The sequence below is a fragment of the Notechis scutatus genome, chromosome 1 (assembly GCF_049901735.1).
Source record: "Notechis scutatus isolate UNSWTSFEM ecotype Mainland chromosome 1, rNotScu1.2, whole genome shotgun sequence".
NCBI lineage: Eukaryota > Metazoa > Chordata > Lepidosauria > Squamata > Elapidae > Notechis > Notechis scutatus.
In genome coordinates, this window is record NC_142009.1 from 251,083,255 (window position 1) to 251,102,314 (window position 19,060).

The 19,060-nt window shown below is 49.9% G+C and overlaps 1 protein-coding gene across 1 annotated transcript; it reads left to right on the top strand.

Moving 5' to 3' along the window:
* The first annotated feature begins 460 nt into the window (after positions 1-460).
* LOC148133324 (uncharacterized) lies at positions 461-18,923 on the top strand. Its single transcript, XM_087960126.1, has 6 exons — positions 461-520; positions 3,124-3,283; positions 3,518-3,622; positions 14,276-14,423; positions 18,706-18,782; positions 18,907-18,923. The coding sequence occupies exons 1-6, from the start codon at positions 461-463 to the stop codon at positions 18,921-18,923; spliced, it is 567 nt and encodes a 188-aa protein (XP_087816252.1).
* Positions 18,924-19,060: the final 137 nt, after the last annotated feature.

A 19,060-nucleotide genomic window follows, 5' to 3' on the forward strand; every position in this document is an offset into this window, starting at 1 on the left:
AGAACCCTGCTGGGTTGCAGGGAGCCCGAGTCTTAATGGCAGCTACTCCAAACAACCCGGGCAAACACGCTGCCTGATAAAGTCGTGGATCAGCGCGCCCGCCTGCCCGCCCCTCCGCAGGGAGGAAGCCTTCCGGGGGCAGCGTAACCCTCTTCGCCCCCTTGCAAAGAGCTGGTGGCCTAGAAAGCGCCGTCGACAAACAGGCAAGAGGAAAGCTGGGCATCCGGCGAGAACCAGAGAAGACCGCGGATTGTCTTCCTCCCGGAGGCCTTTAGTAATTCTGCTAGGAGGGACAACCTGAGCCCTTTGACACGCTATTTCCCTTTCTCGAGCCTTTTTTTTTTTCCCCCTCTCCGTAGAATTTCTTTCCCGCAGGTTTCTCTCGCGCCACTGATGTCCAGGGCTCTGTAAATGTGTTCGTGGGAGACAACCCACTTAACGAACTAATATTTGGAGTAGAATGAAAAGAACCCTTCAGCCTCATCCTGTACTGAAGGTTACTTCACCTGGAGCCCTGTCTGTAGGAGGGCAACCCCCCCCGCCCCCCTCCCACCTCCTCCAGCATGGTCTCTTTCAGAGATTCTTTTCATTCCATAGAAGACTAGTATTCAGGGACCTTAAGGCTGGATCCTAAGCAGGTGCAGGAAAGGTAAGCTCCAAAGTTTGTTAGAGTTAGACTTCCTCTTAGCTAGAGGCCCAAGAGATGGACTGAGTTACCTTTCTGGTTCTTTCAGCATTTTAATTTCTCTGTGTGCTCACACCCTTCAGCCCCGAACATACAAGACCTCCAGAAACCTTTGCTTTCAGCTGGGATTGAGGTAGATCTCCAAGACATCCTCAACCTGGGGCTTCAGGATGTTGGGATCTGTGAATGTTCATGCAGTCAAGCTGCCATCAAAATCTCTACAAGAAAGGATGGCCCAGGATTCCTCAGCGGAATATTCTCCAAAGTTAAGATCCTGAGGATCCTATCCTAAAGACAATGTGTGTGGGGAGGGGGGGGGATGGGGCCACAATAGACTGGGCTCCCATTCTTGCCAGTTGGAGTCTCTCCACAAAAGAGAGGCCCCGTGGGAAAGCATATTACCTAGGTTTGAGGTCTTTGATAGATCAGGGATAGGATAGTTTTCATGCAGTTCTGAAAATATGTTTGGACAAATGAGAGAACCGCCCAAGAAAGCACTTGGCAAAATAAACAGTTATGCTCACCATATTCTTTGAAGAAACAACTCAGAGAGCATCTTATTTTAATACGTTTATTTATGTTAATCCAATATAATGGGGAAAAAACTGAGAAATGACTAAAGGGAATGTCTGTGCCTTGGTTTTAAAGTAGCTCCAATATTTTGCAATGGGGTACAGCCTGCAAAATCAATTGCCCACCCGGGGCCTGCTTCTGAGTAGTATTAGCTTGTACTGCAAGTGTGTCAAAGGCAAGAGTCAAGAAAGGAAGTAAGATGTGGGGAACAAGGGAAGAATATTGTTTAAAGAAGAAAGCAACCTATTCTTCTGATAGTTTTTTCTTCCAGGGCTTTTCAGAAACCCATTCCAGATGCCCCCCACCCAATGTTCCTAAAATACAATTAAATCACATCTGAAACTTTCCACCATGGCCCAGTTTCTTGACCAAAGAACTCAATATTGTCAACGTGTGAAGAAGGGGAACCCACAATAAAATGGAACCAGAGTTTCCCAATAAATAATAGATGGCAATTCTCATTGACGTTAGTGAACAATGTTCAGGAGACTATTTCTGAACAGTGCCTTAATAGGAAAAAGATTATCATTGCTTCCCAGAAAATAAAAATCCCTCGTGGTTCAAAAAATAAAGGAACAATCACGTTTTTAAGCTAGTGAGATCCAATACCATGTATTTAAATGCATCTCTCCACCACCACCACCCCACACACAAAACCAAACACTAACCAGACTTGATGCAGAAGACATGCGCTTAGAATAGAAGCTGGTGGTCTCGGGAAATTATTTTGATTAGCAGAACCGAAGCGAGTTCACTGCCCTTTTGTACAAGGCTTATCTTCTGGACTATCTCACCAATATCAATTGAGAGAGCAATAAAGTTCTTGCTATTTTTTTTTTTTAAAAAGGGGGGGTGACTCATAAAATTTAGTCAAACTATTACAAATAATCCTGTAACTCCCGTTCTCCTCCTTCCACTAAATCTATTCTCCCAGGAAATGCCCCTCAGAAAAACGTACATCGGGAGGACAGTGCAGTGAAAAGACACGACCCCACCCTATGGACGAGTGTTTTAAAGATAGAGAAGAAAAGTGGGTTGGGGGGGAGGGGATATCCCTGAAACAGCGTGTTCGCTTCCTGAAAGGAACTTTGGTTTCCCAGGATCAGCCTCCTAAAAAAGAGAACATTATCGGTCTATTTGTTCTCTTTTAAATTTATTGAGACCTGGAGTGGGGGAAGTCAAAGAAATATAAGAATTGGCCCAGTTGTCTCCATTCGACATTTCTCTCTCCGCGCGCGTGCCAGGTTGTTTTTTTTTTAAGCTGGCCAATTTTATACATAACACACCCCTGTTCATCCCCACTGACATCACTAAAAGCGGAACGCGGTCAATCGTTGTCAGGCCCTGCCCCCACCCCCCTTGCTGCAACCGAGGTCGCCAACTATAAGCCCCAATTAGATTTGAACTGTTTCAGAAGTTAAGAGTCGGACTGTTCCAGAAGCAGAAACCTGGAAGCCAAGGTGGCTTTTCCCGACGGCTGAGTCGTGGGAGGAGAGAGGTGCACAGATTTGTGTGTGTGTGTGTGTGTGTGTGTGTGTCTTAGAGACTCTGGGAAGGAAAGCCACTTCCTCTCCTTGGCTCCCTTGACGGGGCCCGTTGATCTCCAGCCTAAGTAACCTGTCCAGGGGACTTTTCGATAGTCCTTGGCCGAAAGTACTAAATACTGGGAGCACAGTGGACTTTCCTGTGCGGTGGACGGAAGGAAGGAAGGAAGGAAGGAAAAGGAGGAGGAGGAAGAGGAAGAGCAGGAGGAGGAGGAGGAAGAGCAAGAGGAGGAGGAAGAGGAGGAGAGCGGAATTAAAAACTGGGGATGGAGGCGGGGAGGGCAAAGGAGTGACCTCGAAAAAAGGGACCCCAAAGCAAAGGGAGTCAAAAGGAGATTCGGGATACTTTTCTGTCCGTGGCGAAGCGGAGCAAAGAGCCCTGGGTGCAAGACGGATCGAGCGCAAGAGGCTGGAGACTCAGGCCGGCCGCCTCCACGTGCGCCTCGCCTGGCCTCGAAGTTTCAGCAATGGCCGCGGGAAGGTGAGCGAGCCCGGCGCTGGGAGCTCCTGCCTTCTCGGGGGTGAGGGGGGCGTGGGGGGGGGAATGGCTTATTAGCTGAGCCGCTCTAACTGCTCTCCGCCGTGACGTCACGGGGGCAGCCCAGCCAATGAGGGAAGCGCTGGCGCTGATATTAAGGGAAAGTTAGTGCAAAGCTAAGCGCCCTGGCTTGCTTGCTTTTTTTATATTGTCAATGACATTTAAACTGTGTGGCAGATTCTTATGTAGAAAATTGGCGATCTGACTTGCCAGGGACCGACTCGCAGAGGCGGAATTGGGAATCCGAGGACCATGCGCCGCCGCCTGCCCTTCCGCTAACAGGTAAACATTTGTCGCTCCTTTTATTCCGTCGTTCTCCAGAATTTGCAGAGCGGCTTCTAAAGCGGGAGCCTCCCGCAATTGGATTTGTTTGGTTTTTCCTACCCCCCCCTCCCCGAATTTTCTGCCCGTCCTGGATATTTGCTTTTTTCTTTCTTTTTCTTTTTTTTTTTACGCGCCTGGACGCTTTCTCCCTCTCACGCAGACGTCTTCACGTGCATGAGGTGTTTGTGCGCGAAGATTTATTTGGCTCTGCTCTTTTGCCCGATGGCTGATCTCAAAGCTCTGTTCAATCTTTATGATGGGAAAGGCGGGGGGGGGGCGAAGTTGCCGTTGCTGCGACCCTTATTTGACGTCTGGGCTGAGCTGGGCGTCGTCGGCTAGCCAACTTCTGGCTGCATGCATGCCCATGTGCTACTGAAGAAGAGTGTCGTTATTATTTTTCCCACCGTGAAGCACCGTATCGTTGACCGGACAGGTGTAACTAACCCAAGCCGTGGGAAGCGGATAGGAAGAGCCAGGGGAAAATGGCCTGGACCTTTTCCTTTGCAATGGAGAAGCGAGGCCAAAGGGAGGTGGGGAAGACCGCGAGTCCTTTCCCCGCCAAAGCATCACGGGTGTTGGGGCAGGGAGGTAGGGTTTTACATACACACAAAAAAAGAGGGAACTGGAGGGGTTTGGTACTGGAGCGAGCCCGGAGTCGCGGCCCTCCTCGCCTTGGGTGCTCTGAAGTTCAGGCAGGCAACGAAAGAATGCGGCGCGCATTGTTGGGTAGCATTTTCGATCCCCCAGTCCCAGGGATTTGAGCTTTCCTTGGGAAAAAAAAAGAAAAAACTAACAATTAACGATGCTCACTGAGGGAGAAAGAAAAGCGTTTCGGGTTACGCGGGGACTACAGCACACCCTGCTCGCCTTTGGGCTTCAGGCAAGCTGAAAGGGCTGCGCCGTCGGGGCCGCTGGGGAGTTTGTCGCTCATTTCGGGGCAACCTCAAGAGAGACCCTCGCCTGGCAGGGGAAGCTTTTTGGCGGTGGGTAACTTGCTTTGAATCAATCCGAACGGGAGCCTCGTCCTCTTTTTTTTCTTTTTTTCTTTTTTTGCTTCCCGCCGTTTGCCAACCCATCAGCAGCCACGTGTTCGGTCTCACTTCGGTCCATTTTCTCTCTGTTCTGGATGGGTTCCGTTTGGGGCGGTTGCTGCTCCAGAGCAAGCCAAAGGAATACATTCGGGGACGCCCCCCCCCCCGAAAGTTTCAAGCAAGGTAACTCGCCCCTTAGGTAGAAAAGCCTCCTGGCCCCTTTTTGCAAGGCTTCCACTACTGCTGCTTTCCCCTACCAGCCATACCAAAAGCCTGAGGAAGAAAGCGAGGGAGGGGGGGAGAGAGCAAAATACCAGGCGTCAGGGGGACGCTTTTTCAGACCCTGGTCCACAAGTTGAATTCAGCCTAAAATCCACCCCTCGAAGTTCTGCGTTCTTTTGGAAGTTAGCACCGGCAGGGAAGAACACACAGGAGTTGACCTGTAGCAACTTTCTCCGGAAGAATTCCTTTAGCTCTGGCTCTGAAAGGCCTACGGTCTCGTATTGCAAATTCTACCGCTCTACCTTGTTTCTCGCGCCACCGACTTAATTATCCCGGCTTGCAAGAAAACCCAGGTGGTGCGTTAAGGGTGGGAGAAAAGGTGGAGGCGGGAAGCCTAGATACCGGCTCTGATTTCACTTTTCAACTGTTGCCATCCGGCTAAGCTTTCTCGAAGTTTCTGGTCCGATGAATTGGCCGTGGAATCCCGAAGTTGAACGAGTAGTAAAAAAAAAAAAAAAAAGGCTGGGTATAGAATGGCGGAGGAATTTCTTCTCCAAAAGGTAGCGTGAAGTCAGGTAGTAAAAAACGTACACAGGTAGGTCAGAGGCGAGCAGGAGGGCGTGTTTGGTTTTTATTTTGCCTTTTCTGTTTTGCTGTGGGCGGCGGAGGCGGCAGCTGCAAAAGGGAAGAATAAGAGTGAAAGAAGCCAAAGAAATAGATGAGAAAAAAAGAAGGAACTGTTGGAGAACTGTTGTGTTGAGTTGCCGCCTTAAGCCGTACAGAAGATAGCCCTCCTGAAACAAATCAAATTGCTTTTTTGGATAACCCCACTTATCTAAAAAGCAGTTTGATTTGTACAGGAGGGCTATTTTCTGAACGGGTTTGGCTTAAGCCGAACATAGAGAAAGCTGCCCGTCCCTGAGAATAAATCCCAACAAGGCTTCAGATCGTTTGTTTAGGATTGTAGCCCAAGGCAGGTGAGCTGTGTTTCGAAATCCAGATGATTGGGTGAGGGTACTTAATTAGGGGAAAAAAGGATTAGTGGGATAATGGCTTTTTTTCCCCTCTCCTCCCCCTTCCCCCATTTTTCTTTCATTCACTCTCTTGGATGGAGTCTGCAGCCTTTCAGTTCTTACTATCTCTTAAGGTGCTTTGGAACCAAAAAATAAAAAAAAAATTAAAAAGGAGGGGAAAAGTCCACTTTAATCTTCTCCAGTAAATGGACATTCTGGATGGGTAATAAATCAAACACCCAGCCTCGCAGGTCCTCCTCCCTAATTAGAGATGTTTATTGGAGATTGTGTTTATCCAGCTGTCACGACGAGAAAAAGCTGTGACATAATTACCTCTGACCACATAGTCTTTTATATGCATATCTCGTTGACATCCAGCGCCATCCGATCACATTAAAAACGACAAGATCAAAATGTTGATCTTCACAGATGGAAAGTTTTCTCCACCTTTACCTTAATTGAAACTAGCTCTGGAGGAACGGGCCCGACTCCGTTCCCACTCACCCGCGCGCGCGCACACACACATAAAACCTACCCATCCCCTGCCGCGCACCTATATGCACTGGTAAATATATATATAAATATATATATTAAAGTAATTTGTGGAATATCTTCAGGACTCCTGGCGTTCCCCCCCACCAGCACCACCACCACTCCCTAGGATGCAAACACAAACCCACGGAAAGCTGCCCTTTTCTAAATCCACGCAGAGAAGGGACACACACACACACACACACTCAGACGGCCTTTGGGATTGATAAATGTGGGGCTGTCCAGCTGATACTGTTCTCCGAACCACCCAAGCGATTCCTAGAAAGGAGGTGGAACAGAAGAAGAAGAAGGGAGAGAAAAAGCCAAAGAAGACGACGAGAGTGTATCTATCTTTGCTCCGGCGGAATGTTCCCTTTCTTTTCTCCTCCTTGCAGCGCCCAGCTGTGGGGGGGAAAGCCTGAGAATCCGCGATGGCTGCAGCTCTGGCGAAGTCTCCCTCCGCCTTTTTGAGCCGGCTCGTCTCTTCTGGCAGCGTTTGGGGGGAAACCATCTGCGTGTTTCTCTTACGCGGCGATGATAAGCTAAGAATTGCTCTGTAATTGAAAATATTTTTTTTTTTGCGGGGAGGCTGGCTTGACAAATATCAAGGGGGCGAGTCTTTTGATCCTTTCTGCCGCTCCGTTCTCCAGTCTCTAATAAAAGTCGCATTGAGCTCCTTAGTGCCTTGATTAACAGGCAGATTAAGGGCTTCGGGGAGGGGGGGGGGCAGCTGAACAGCTTGTTCCAATCAATAGCGTTTAGAAAAGCTCGTCAGGATGCGCTTTGCTGAGGTGATTTCTCGCGCCTCTCTCTCTCTCTTCTCTCCCTCCGTTTTCACTTTTTGGAAGAAGTTTCCGGGGTGATTATAGGTCGACTTTCTTCCCTGCAGTATAAAATATTAAACTGTCTTTATGGTGGAACAAAAACAACAACGCCACGGCGGTGGCTGCCGCCTCTTTTCAGAGTTCCCCAAGGCCGAGTCCTTTCTCCATCCTACCACACCACCCCCTCCGCCTTCCATTTTTCTCTAATCCTGGCACACAAAAGTGCCTTCCTGCAAAACGCCTAATGGAAAAAAACACAAAAAAACACAAAAAAGAGGTTAAATCGATTCCAAACTTTTTTTTTTTTTTTTTTGCAGATTGTTGGTATAAACTCGCCAAAGCTCCGTTTAACTCGGTGTCCGGCGCATTAAGTGGTTTTTCAAGGGCTTCTCCCCCAATCGAAGTCGGCAGCCGGTGTCCTGAAGGCTGAGGCGTTGTGGAGCGACCAGTCAGTGCGGGTGAATCTCTTCAGTCTGAGACTGAAGTGGACAAGAGGACTTTAAGCCCTTTTCGGGGTATTTATAAAAGAGTGCTTCACAAGGCAGATCTTAATGCGAGGAGACGATCCACAGAGCAGCTTAATTCAGTGATTCCTTCTGAGGGGGGCACCCCGCTCCCTCTCCCACCCTTTATATATATAAATAGATTGCACTTCCTGGGATTTCATAAATAGATTGCACTTCCTGGGATCAAATGACAGCACTGCAACAATCTGTATCGGTTATTCACACTTCTGTCTTTATTTAGCATTCGGGAGATAAACAAAGATGCTAGTCTTTTAGAGAGCTGCCAAAGCTCTGAGCGATTCTCAGTTTTTAGTAGCAATTCTTTTCAATTCCCCGCTTTGCTTTGTGTGGGTGAGTTTTAAAAGGGGGAAACAAAAACACAGGAAAATCTAGCGACCGAGCATTTGTCCCCCTCACATAACAGACGTAAAGTGCTGCAAAAAGGGAGCAACGGTCGATCCACCGACCGCGACTGCTTTCCTTGATAAGGCCAAGGGAACCTTCCTCTATACCCCGGCTCGCAAATTCCTCAGACCAGCTCCCACATCTGTATGTTTTAGCCATTAACGTGCAGCCATTTCTGACCGACCAGCTTGGAATTCGCCTGACACTGACCGTCACATCCAGACACCGCTATCACGACAGCAAGGCGAACCTACCATTCATTCCTTTATTGTTATTATTGTTATTTTGCTGAACACGCAGACAGCCGCTGGCGGGCTTTGGAGGCGTTGCAGGTGGCTTTCTCAGGCGCAAGAAGCCTTGGGCCCAAATGTTCCCTGTCGAAGCCGAGTCTGGCCCACTGAGCAGCTGACTCGCAGGAAATCGGTGAGCCTGGGAGGCTCTTGCCGCTCCAGGCTCCACTAAGCAACGCCTCCCCTCCAAGGCCCGCTTGTTAGTGCCGGCAGCCGGGTGAGATGGGCAAGAGCCCACGCTGCGATCCTAGGCGCGTTTTTTTCACACACACACACACACACACACCGGGAACAAACCCTTCTGGATTCCTGGCACCGCCTCCGCTTCAAGCGCATTGAGCGCCTAGGAAGAAACCCGCCCGATCTTTGGAGAGCTGTTCTCGGCGGCCGGCCTACCAGATCCGGCGGGATGGATTGGGCTATCAGCCTGGTGGATCGGGCACGCGGTTGCACTCCAAGCGCTTTCACCTTTCTTGATCCAACGGGATCTCTGAAGAAGGAAGAAGGAGGAAGGAGAAGAAGAAAGGAGAAGAGGAAGAAGGAGAAGAAGAGGAGGAGGAAGAGGAAGAAGAAGAGGAAGAAGAAGGAGGAGGCCTATTTTCTCCCGGTCCGCCCCTCGCGCGCCCCATTTCCGAGACGGACCGGTCGGTAATAATCAATCACTTCTCCGCCCCGTCCGCCCTCCCGCCCGCTCCTCGCTCCGTCGGTTCCTCTTCGTCCCTGGCAGAAGGGCCGCCTGGGAAGGAGCTCCCGGAGGACGGCTGCCACTTCGACGAGCCTCAAATTTCGGGCCAGCCCAGGCGCCCACCTGCCCAGACGGCCTCGGCCCGACTGAGTGAAGCGGGAAGGGGGCCTCGCTTCTTCTACCCTCCTGCGTCCTGTCCTGATTTTGTCTCTCCCCGCCCCCCCTTCTTCTTCTTCTTCTTCTACTTCTTTTTGGGGGTGGTTGTTTTTGTTTTAAATGCCCCGCCCCTCTCAGGAACCGGAGTAAGCCCGACTTAAAATGGCGTCTCCGGTCCAGGCCTCCTCCGTCTCCTCTGCCTCCGGTGGCAGGTAGCGTCTCCCACCTTCCTAGGTTGCCCTTGGCAGCCGGGAGCCGGCCTGGGGAGGGGGTTCCTCGCTGCTGCCCCCCACTCCCCACGGGGCAGCCCTTCCAGCCCAGGCGAGAACCGTCCTAGAGCCCACCTGCCACCACCTGCCACACCTGCAGATCTCAGCCCACGCGGCCTCCCACGGACCCTCCCCCGGGGCCCTTCACTCACGCGCAAGCACGCCCGGATCCCAGCGACTCCTCGCCCTCCGATCCCTGAAGTGCCGGGCTTCGGGCTTAAGCTCGCTCCCGAGGACGTCGACGCCACGTCTATTCCCCCGCCGTGTTGAGGGGACCTTCCTTGCGAGAAGGCGGCCTGTATTCAGAGCCCCATCAACCGAGTTCCCTTCTCACGCCCATTCCTCCTCTCCCCCGCCCCCTTCCCCACTTTCTTGAACCCTCTTGTAAGGCATCCGGGCCCGCTGGACCTAAGGCTGATCTGTCCGATAGTCCCTCTTTTTCTCCCTCTCTCTCCCTTCTTTTCACATAAATCCTGCTTTGCTTTCTCACGCCCACATTCTACACGCCTGGTGCTCTTCCTTTTCCCATTCTCTTTCACACATGCACATTTTAATGCAGGCCCTTCTTCGCTCTTGTTCTTTCCTCTCCTCCTCTCCGCCCTCCCTCTCTTTCAACTTTTGCTTTCTTAGTTTCAGAGGCTCCTCCGCCTTCCCTCGCCCTCTTGTCCTCCAAGTCCTGATAAATCTGCAGCCATCCCAGGCGCCCACTCTTTTTTTTATCGATCTTTTGTGGCCCTTCTCTCTTTTTTTCTTTTTACTCAGACTTGCTTCTTCAGTTCTTCCAGTCCCTTTTCTGCAATGACGTCAGATTATTCACTATTTCCCTCTCGTTGTTTTTTTGTTCTCCCTGTGTGTGTGTGTGTGTGTGTGTTTTAAATCATCAACTAAGAAAGGGAGGCACACAAGGCCTACTGTGCCCTGGGGGAAAATAGCAACAAGATTACGGCTTCTTTCTTTTGGAGATGAAGCATATAAGTAGGTGCTAATCCAAAGAATGGCTAATTGAATGGTTGTAAAAATGATATTTGCCTGAAGATCTGGGGAAAGAGCTTGTGGCTTCTCCCCCTCTCACTTTCCTTTTTTTCCCCCCTCTCCCTTCTTTGTCATTGCTGTGGTTGTTATATTTCTCAAAAGTGTTAATGTTTTTAAACTAAAAGAGAGAAACAGGGAAGCATAATTCATAAGACTAGAATAGTCTAAATAAATCACACACTCACCAAACGGCATGGTAACCCCACTTTATACTTTATTTTATTATTTTATTACAACGCTATCTATTCTAGAAGGACTTTCAAACCACTTGCTGACTTAACAAAAGTTTTGGAAGGAGCAAAAAAAAAAAAGTCCAGGTTTTCTTAATCTAGATTTCCTTTTCTTTTCCACCTTTCTACCAAGATCCTTGTTGAGAAGCTCATTCTAAAGTTTTCCTGAAGCTGGATTGAAAAAAATATATATGAATAATTTAACTATGAATATTAAATTGACTGGAGGGGGTTATCACCCTCGCATTAAAGGGATTCAAATTTACTGAGGCTGATTCAAGAATAAGAGTGGGGCATATTAAGGGGGGGAGGGGAAACCAGTTCATTTTAAATAGATCTAAATTAGCAACCCGAACAGCCTTTCAGCACACACCAGCAACTCAACCCAGGAAATTCTCAAGTTCCTACTTACCTTTACGGAAGTCCTGTTCGACTCTTCCCGGGTTCCGCCCACCCCCTCGTCTCCACCATTATATTCAGGTCCGATTACAAACTTAGCTCCCACTTTCCAGTTCAATGGGGGAAAATACAGATTGCCTTAGGCCTATCTAGGGTGGCCAAAGGACAAGGGTTGGTCCAGCCTGCCGGGTCCTGTCTTTTCCTCAGCAACTGAGGGGGACAGGTGTTACCCCCCAGGAAAGGCTGTAAGAAGAAAGAAAGAAAGAAAAAAGACCTGAGAAGGGGAGCTGAAAGGGGGGAAACCCCTAGACCTGCAAATGAAAGGAAAATAGCCAGGTTCCTCTTCTGCAACCTCTCTCTTTTTTTTAAAAGCTTTGCAGGTTTCCACCATCTCACCTCACCCACCTAGGTCGCAGAAGGACAGGCAGCCCCAGCCTGCACCAAAAGTTTTGTCACCGAGAGAAAATCCCGAGTTTCAATTCCAGCCTCTTCCATTTCTCCCTTTTCCTTCTTTCTCTTCAATCTCCTCACCACCTTCCCACCACCCCGGGCGAGGCGAAGTGGGGGGAAAAAACCAACCACAACCCATCCATAGCCCTAAACAGAAGCAGAGTCCCACTGTTTAGTGGCCCTCCGCTTCGAGGCACATTGGCAGGAGGAAAGGAAGGAGGCTGGAACGAGGAAAAGGAGGGGAGACCCGGCTGGCTGGCTGGCTGGCTGGCCGGCTGGCCGGCTGGCCTCGGGCGGGGGCCCACCCTCGGAAGGAATTGCCCATTGGTCTTTCCAGCCAGTTTTGTGCTTTTTAGGGGCCGCCGCAGTTTCTCTGCCGGGCTGCAGATGACAGTCAGTGCGTGACGGCCTGGCAGCCCATTATCCAGCTCCCATTGAGGCGTCTTTTCACTCCCATGCTAACTCCTTGGCAGAGTCGTTTGTCTCCTCATTGTACTTTCTGGAAGAATGCGATGCTTGTCAGGGCCCTCATTCAATCGCCAGCTACTTTATTGATGAGCTCTGACTTTTAGCACTTTTCACATGTCAAGAGAAGTCAAGTGTATGCGGGGCTACGACTTCATTTTATGCTTGGCGCGTTCGTTGTCGTCGCTTCCCCCCCTTTTCAGCCTCCTGGAATTTTGAAGAGGGGGAGGGAGGGCGCGCCTTCCTCCTCCCTCTCTCTCTCTCTTCCTCCCTGCCCCCCCCGCCCCCCTTTCCCTTTATGCAAGAGGAAGTGCCTTCCCCCCTCCCCACCGCGCCCTCACCCCCGACCGCTCGCCATCAACGATCGGAACACCCTGAGCTCGAACTGGTGCTGCCGGTGTCACCTTAAATGCAGGCGCGGAGGGGTTGCTTTGGAGTGTACTGAGGTGTATCCTAATACTCCGCCATTCAACAAATGAACTTGTGGTCGTGTGTGTGGCCAGAAGTTTGCCTGCCTTCGGCCCTCGGTTTTTCTGCCTGGGTGCAGACAGAAGAAACGGCCCGGAGATGAGATGCAAGATTGGGCCAAAGCTGGTGGAAGCAAAAGACACCATCACACACAAAACACCCATATTCACCCATTGGGGTGTGTGTGTGTGGGGGGGGGGGAATTTAGTACTCCCCCTTCCTCCATTCGCCTTGTCTTTTATTTTTTTATTTTTTTGTAATGTCTGCAGCGGAGGTGGGGCGCGAGGTCGAGGGAACCTTACAGCTTTTAGTCAACAAACGGCACGTGGAAGAAGTTTAGGCAAGGGCTCTTCAGGCCCTTTTCACGAGAGCCCTCAATACACAAAGTAAATTGTGTATTTGCTCTGCACTTTCCAGGCAGAGGGGAGGGAAAGAGAGAGAGAGAGGACAGAAATTCCTTTCTCCATCACACTTGGAAAAAAAAAAGGGAGGGAATGAATACCCACACATCCAACTGTAGACTTGGCTACCTCCAGGCGATTCTCCCCCCAAAGCGCCTGTCTCCCAAATATTTATGTCGTTACCATCTGAATGTTATTTTTTTCCTTATCTCCATTGTCTGGTGGAAGCTAACTGTTTAAATGCAAATGGGTCGTCTCTCTCTCTCTCTCTCTCCCCCTCCCTCTCCTCTCCCGCCCGCACCAACCACGGCCGCTTTGGAAAGAAAAGGGCACTCGTTTTTCAAGCGACATTATTTATTTACTCCGGGCCCTAACTCAGAGGCGAGGGGGCGGGTGTGAGCAGAGTTGATATTTTAGTTGCAGGCACTTTGGCTCTGGTAAATGAAAAAAAAGGGGGGGGGAGAGGAGGGAAGGAAGCAAAGGAAAGGGGAGGGGAGGTGGGAAAGAGAGGGAGAGAAACTTCAGGAAGGCCCCAGTGGTATTATTTTGGATAACTTGAGAACAAACCAAGAAAACACCTCTCCAAAGCCAAAACGGTTAAGCTTGGCAATTGCCCGGCCGCTCATCCTTGTGGTCCCCAAAGTTTCGGATTTGAGCTAGGAAAAGATAGAAAAGGAACCCAGGGCAAATGGGGGAGGGCGGGGGGGGGGGATCCAAGCGAGGAGGAGCGGGAAGGCGGGGTGGGGAGAGCGAGAGAGAGAGATAGAGCGAGAAGCCGGTGCATTCATATTCAAACAAATGGGCCAATTGAACCAGGCAGTGTGAGTGAACATCCAATCGGCAGCTGGGAGGCAATGGCGTTGCTTTGCATAAAGCAATATTTTGTGTGGGAGCGAGCCGAGCATTTGCATGCGTGGAATGATTAGTGGGTTTGAAAAGCGAACCCTGGCTCAGCCTCATTTCCCGCTCTGGTTAAGGCGCGGGGAGGAAGTGTTTTGCTGGAAGATGATGACAGAGGTCAGCCTTTGCTAATGGGCCGATGGAGGCGAGGCAGAGACTAGGCGCACACGCACATTCATACCCTTGAACCATCACCAATCAGCCTAGGTGTGCTCTGGCTCTCTCCCTCTACCCCCCTCCCTCTCCGCCCCCCCCCTCCTCTCACATCCTCTTTCTTCTTCCCTCTCCAGTCAGTGTCAGCCCATTTTATTGTCAATCTCTGTCGCCTTCCCAGGAACTCAAGATCACACAACCAGCAGCGTCACTGGAGAAAAACTCTTTTACTGGCAATCCTTTTTAAAAGACACCACCCTTTCAAATCACGGGCGCTTTTTAAAACTGTTGACAAGAGCTTTGACAACAAGACAGGATGCCTCCAAAAGGTGAGTCTACTTGCTTCTTCTCCTTAGGGGTGCATGCTGCCTCCCACCTCCTATCTGCCTCCTTTCTCTTTTGCCCATTCTCTCTCTCTCTCTTGCTCTCTCTCTCTCTCTCTCTCTCCCTCTCCCCCCAACCTCTCTCTCTCACACACACACACATCCCCTCCCTCTTTTCTTATCTCCACTTTTATAAGCCGGAGATGATCTTGGGAGATGCACCAGTCTCAAAGGTAGCTTGCTTCCTCCTCTTCTTTCCTGCATCCTTCCCTCCCGGCAAACAGTATTGCCTGACGAAGCAATGGCTGCAGTAGGGCGGCTAGACTGCCTTTGACTGGACAGAACCCCCCTCCCAAAGACTAGCTAGCCCCTTCTGACTAAGGGCGACAAGCTTGTAGGGACTCCCAGAACGTGCGTGGCGGATGTGACCGGGTTTTTCTGTTGTTCTACTACGCCCGCCTGGATCGATCCGAGTGTGGATGTCTCTCTCTCTCTCTCTCTTTCTCCTCACACCCAGCTCTTTTCCCCCTCACTTTTCTTGCTTTGTATTTCAAAGAGGCAGGCGCCTGGGTGTTGTTTGGGTGAGGAAGGAGTCCTGTTTGGGGGAATCCTGGGGGCTTTATTTATGGATCTTTTATTCATGTGCCTGGTGATAAGCAAATGGGGGGGTGGGGTGAAAGAAGGGGGGGTTGTTGGTGATTGTAGCGTCACCTTCTAGGCCAAGTCAGCTCTTGAGTAGTTGCTACGTCCGGGATGGTCTGAGCGAGCCTAAAGGACTGTCACTCTCAATCAAGCAGCCTCGAGATCTCCCCAAACTTATCCACCGCAAAAGAAAAGGAACCAACATAACTTTCTAACTTGACCATCACCTGGCTATAAGTGCCAACAGTTTAAACAAAAACAAAGGGTGGGGGGAGGAAAAAAAGGAAACCGGATCCCCCCCTCCCTCCAAAAATAGCAGGAAAGAATCGAGTCGCCTTTCTGCACCCCTTTCACTACCGGTTCTGTGAAAACGGAAATCTCCTAAATTTTTGCACAGAACTTGCGATCAAGTTTCGAAATGAAACAAGAGTTTCTGTTTCTATTTCATGCAAGCAAAGGAAACCCTTGGATTTTTCAAATTAATATTTCCTCTTTGTATGCCTGGATGCCTCGCCCCTCTCCGCTTTTTTTAAAAAAATTGTTCTCCCAGCTCCAGTGAAAATTCAGGGCAGTTGTTAGGACCCTGGAAAAGTTTTCTGCCACCTCCCTCCGCAGCACTTTAAGGCTGTGTAGCTTCATGCCCGGCCAACATGGATAGAAAAAACACCCCATCAAAGTAAATGGCGCTTACTTTTGAGCCAACCTGCACGCGGAAATGCTGCCTGCCGGGGTCACTTCAAAAGAGTGAAGGAAGAAGCAATTTCTCTCTGCGATCTCTTTAAGGTCTCTCAAGGGAACGGCAAATCCACTGACCTTTGCTAAAACGCCTTCAGACCCGCCGCTTCCAAACAACAACGGCAACAGCAACAAGGGACCAACCAGTCGCAGCACCCATGGGAGCAGAGAAAGGCGAAGAAAGTTTTCAGGCTGGTTCGAGTTCTTTCAAAACAGGGAAGCTTTTTTCAAAGTGGCTCCTGCGGGCTATCGTAGGCCTCAAATAATAATCATCATCATCATAATCGGGAGGCTTTGGCAATATTTTCTTTTCATAGCTGGTGACCTTTGCAACCGTCGCCGCGCCGTTGGATGAGCGTTTCTCTTTGGGCTGATTTTGTCACGGGATTGTAAACATTGATCACCTAAAGAGCTAACTCGGCTGGCAGCAAAAGGGAGAAGACTCGGCATCCTAAGTCGACCCGGTTAGGGCCACGGTTTGGAGGTGGTTTTCAAGAAAGGCGGCGCAAGTTTTTAGGCCTTTAGCCGTCTGGAAGGGGAGGAAAAACAAAAAATGGGCCTGGAAAGCGACAGCAGGGCGACCCTTGGACCGGCTGAGGGATGGATGGCACCGGCCGCCGCAGCGGGCGCCTCTCCGCAAACATAAAAACGCAACGCGAGCAACTGGGCTGCTTCGTGGCAAAGTGGGACCCGCTCCCCGATGGGGCTACCGGGCGGGCGTGGGTGGGTGTGGATGTGTGGGGCTCGTGTTTTTCTCGCGGACGCCCTCTGGCCTTTGGCTAAGCCCCGGCCTCCCTTTTTTCCCCGGTGCTGAGGGGGCGCGGCCGAAGAGCCAAGGCGGTGGAGCCCCGAGAAGCCAAAGTTTCCGCGTGGAGAAAGGCGGCGGGCTACCAAACTAGCAAAGCCCCCCCCCACGCCCCAACCGCGGCCGGCAGCAGGCTTAACAGACTGTCCGGGCAGAGTTGTTGGAACGGGGCTCCTGCAGCTCCAGCTTCGCCTCTAGATGGGCCAGGCCGCTAATCGGTGCCTCTCGGCAGCCGAGTCAATATTTACCCCCTGGAAGGTCCTTCACGCTGCGGGGAAGGCCCCGGGTGTCGCCGGTTCCCTTTCTTGTTTTTAATGGCTTGGGGAAAGCCGTCCAAAGCGGGCCCAGTTTGGACTCCGGCCGTCTGCCCGCCTTGGCCTCTTTTTTTCTTCCCCGGAGAAAGAACACAATGAATCTCTGTGAACAAACCAGGAATGGGAAAAAAAGAAAAGAAAAAAGAGGGGGAAGGCTTTCTTGAAAACAAAATCAGAACGCTTTCTAAATAAACAAGTAAAGAGAACGTGGGAGGAGATGAATTGAAAGCGAGCACCGTTTCATTATTTTATCTCCTTTACCTCTCTCGGTTTTCTCTCCCCCTCCTCCCCTTCGCTGTTTTTTAAAAGAAAACCTCTCTTGAATAGCTTCTTTATTGTAATTGTCTCACCCCAATTGAGCACCCCACTGCGCTGTTGTATCTTTTTACAACCCTTAACAACTCGCACCAGTAACATAATTACCTCCAGATATTTATAACGAGAAATTACTTCTCTATTTTCCTCCTGCTAGGCTGGGAACCTAAAAGAAAAGGGCTGGGATAAAATGCAGACACATCAGGGACTACAGAACTTTAAAAGAAAAAAAAATGGATGGATGGATGGAAGGGAGGGAGGAAGGAAGGAAGGAAGGAAGGGAGGGAGGGAGGGAGGAAGGAAGGAAGGAAGGAAGGAAGGAAGGAAGGAAGGAAGGAAGGAAGGAAGGAAGGAAGGAAGGACTGACTGACTGACTGACTGTAGGAATGAACACCCACCAAAGTCAGGCGTTGTGGGGTTGCCCCGGTCCTGGGCCAAGGCAGGCCTAAGGCTGGGAGGAGAGGATATTTCCTTGTTCTTTATACATGGAAAGGCTGTTGGTGCCTTAAGCTGGAAGCTGCCTTGCCCCGAGCAGGAGGAGGCTAGATGGTTCTTGCGCTCTAGGTTTGGGGAGGGGAATAAAATGGAAGCCATTGTCTGCCTTCCGTGAGCTTTGTGCTAGCAGTTCTCACCCCCTCCTGATCTTACTTTTTAAAGCAGTGAGGCGAGGTAGGCAGCGTGTGTCACAGGACAGTGAAAGGGGGGAAGATCTAAAGACCAGAAAGAAGTTAACCAGAAAGAGCGGATTTCTCTCTTCTTTTGCTTCCCTTCTCGCTGCTCCCTTTTCTCTCAGAGGAAAAAAAAGGGGGGGAGGTGTGTTTTTTTGTTGTTGCAATTTTTAGTGCCTCTTATAAAATTGTTGGTGATTGTTAGTGCCACTTGGGGAAAACATACTTTTGTTGTTGTTTTTTCGGCCAAAACTAATATCCAACCATTTAAAAAAGCCTCAGGTGAGAGATTTGCACATAACCGAAAAAAATGTCTTTCTTCTCCTGCTTTAGTATTATTGTGGTTGTTCTTATATATATGTGTGGGTGTGTGGCAGCAAGCGTTCCTTGACCCATAAAGTTCTGTTAGACCAGAGAAAGAATGTGTTATATTCACCTCCATAAAAATCAACTCAAAGTCAAGTTGTCGGAGGGTTTATTTATTTTTAAATACAGACATATAGTGTGACAAAATTCTGCATTATTGCAAGAAGCACTCCGATATTTTTAAAGAATGGGGGTATTTCTGAGAGTTTCAAAAGTGGAGAAAAGCTGGACATGGAGTCTTTTGAACTGTTTTTCTTCCCAATCCATGCTCGGGAAGAAAAACAGTTCAAAAGGCTCCTGGGTCCACCTTTTCTTCACTTCTAAACTCTCAAGAATAGCCCCATTCTTTAATGAGGGGTGGGGCAAGTGGGGGGAGGAAAGGATGTAAATTAAAAAGTCTTTAATTTTATTTTATTTTCATGCACTTTTCTTCTTCATCCTAGTGGGAAGACTTTAACCAGCACTACACAGATGTGTGATTCCTTAAATTGCATGAGAGGAGAGTCCACTCATAAATCAGGCAAGTTTCAAGCCCCTCCTCCTTCTCCTCCTCCTCCTCCTCCTCCTCCTCCTCCTCCTCCTCCTCCTCCTCCTCCTCCTCCTCCTCCTCCTCCTCCTCCTCCTCCTCCTGTGTTCCCCTATAGCACAAGAATGTGAATGAGTCCATATTAGGGGTTAAAAGTGACTGGCCAGCCTCTCTGCTCACATGGTAGCTGAAGTGCTGAGAGAGCTCAAGAGTTACTCCGAATGTGATTTATCTTGCATGGTTGCATGAAAGATTCAGTGATTTGTTATTAA

Excerpts from the sequence above, each read along its gene's own strand:
- LOC148133324 (XM_087960126.1), top strand. The coding sequence starts at position 461 with ATGAAAAGAACCCTTCAGCCTCATCCTGTACTGAAGGTTACTTCACCT. Across the intron at positions 521-3,123 it reads CTTCACCTGGAGCCCTGTCT|GGAGTCAAAAGGAGATTCGG; the intron begins GTAGGAGGGCAA and ends CCCAAAGCAAAG. Across the intron at positions 14,424-18,705 it reads AGACAGGATGCCTCCAAAAG|TGGGAAGACTTTAACCAGCA; the intron begins GTGAGTCTACTT and ends TCTTCATCCTAG.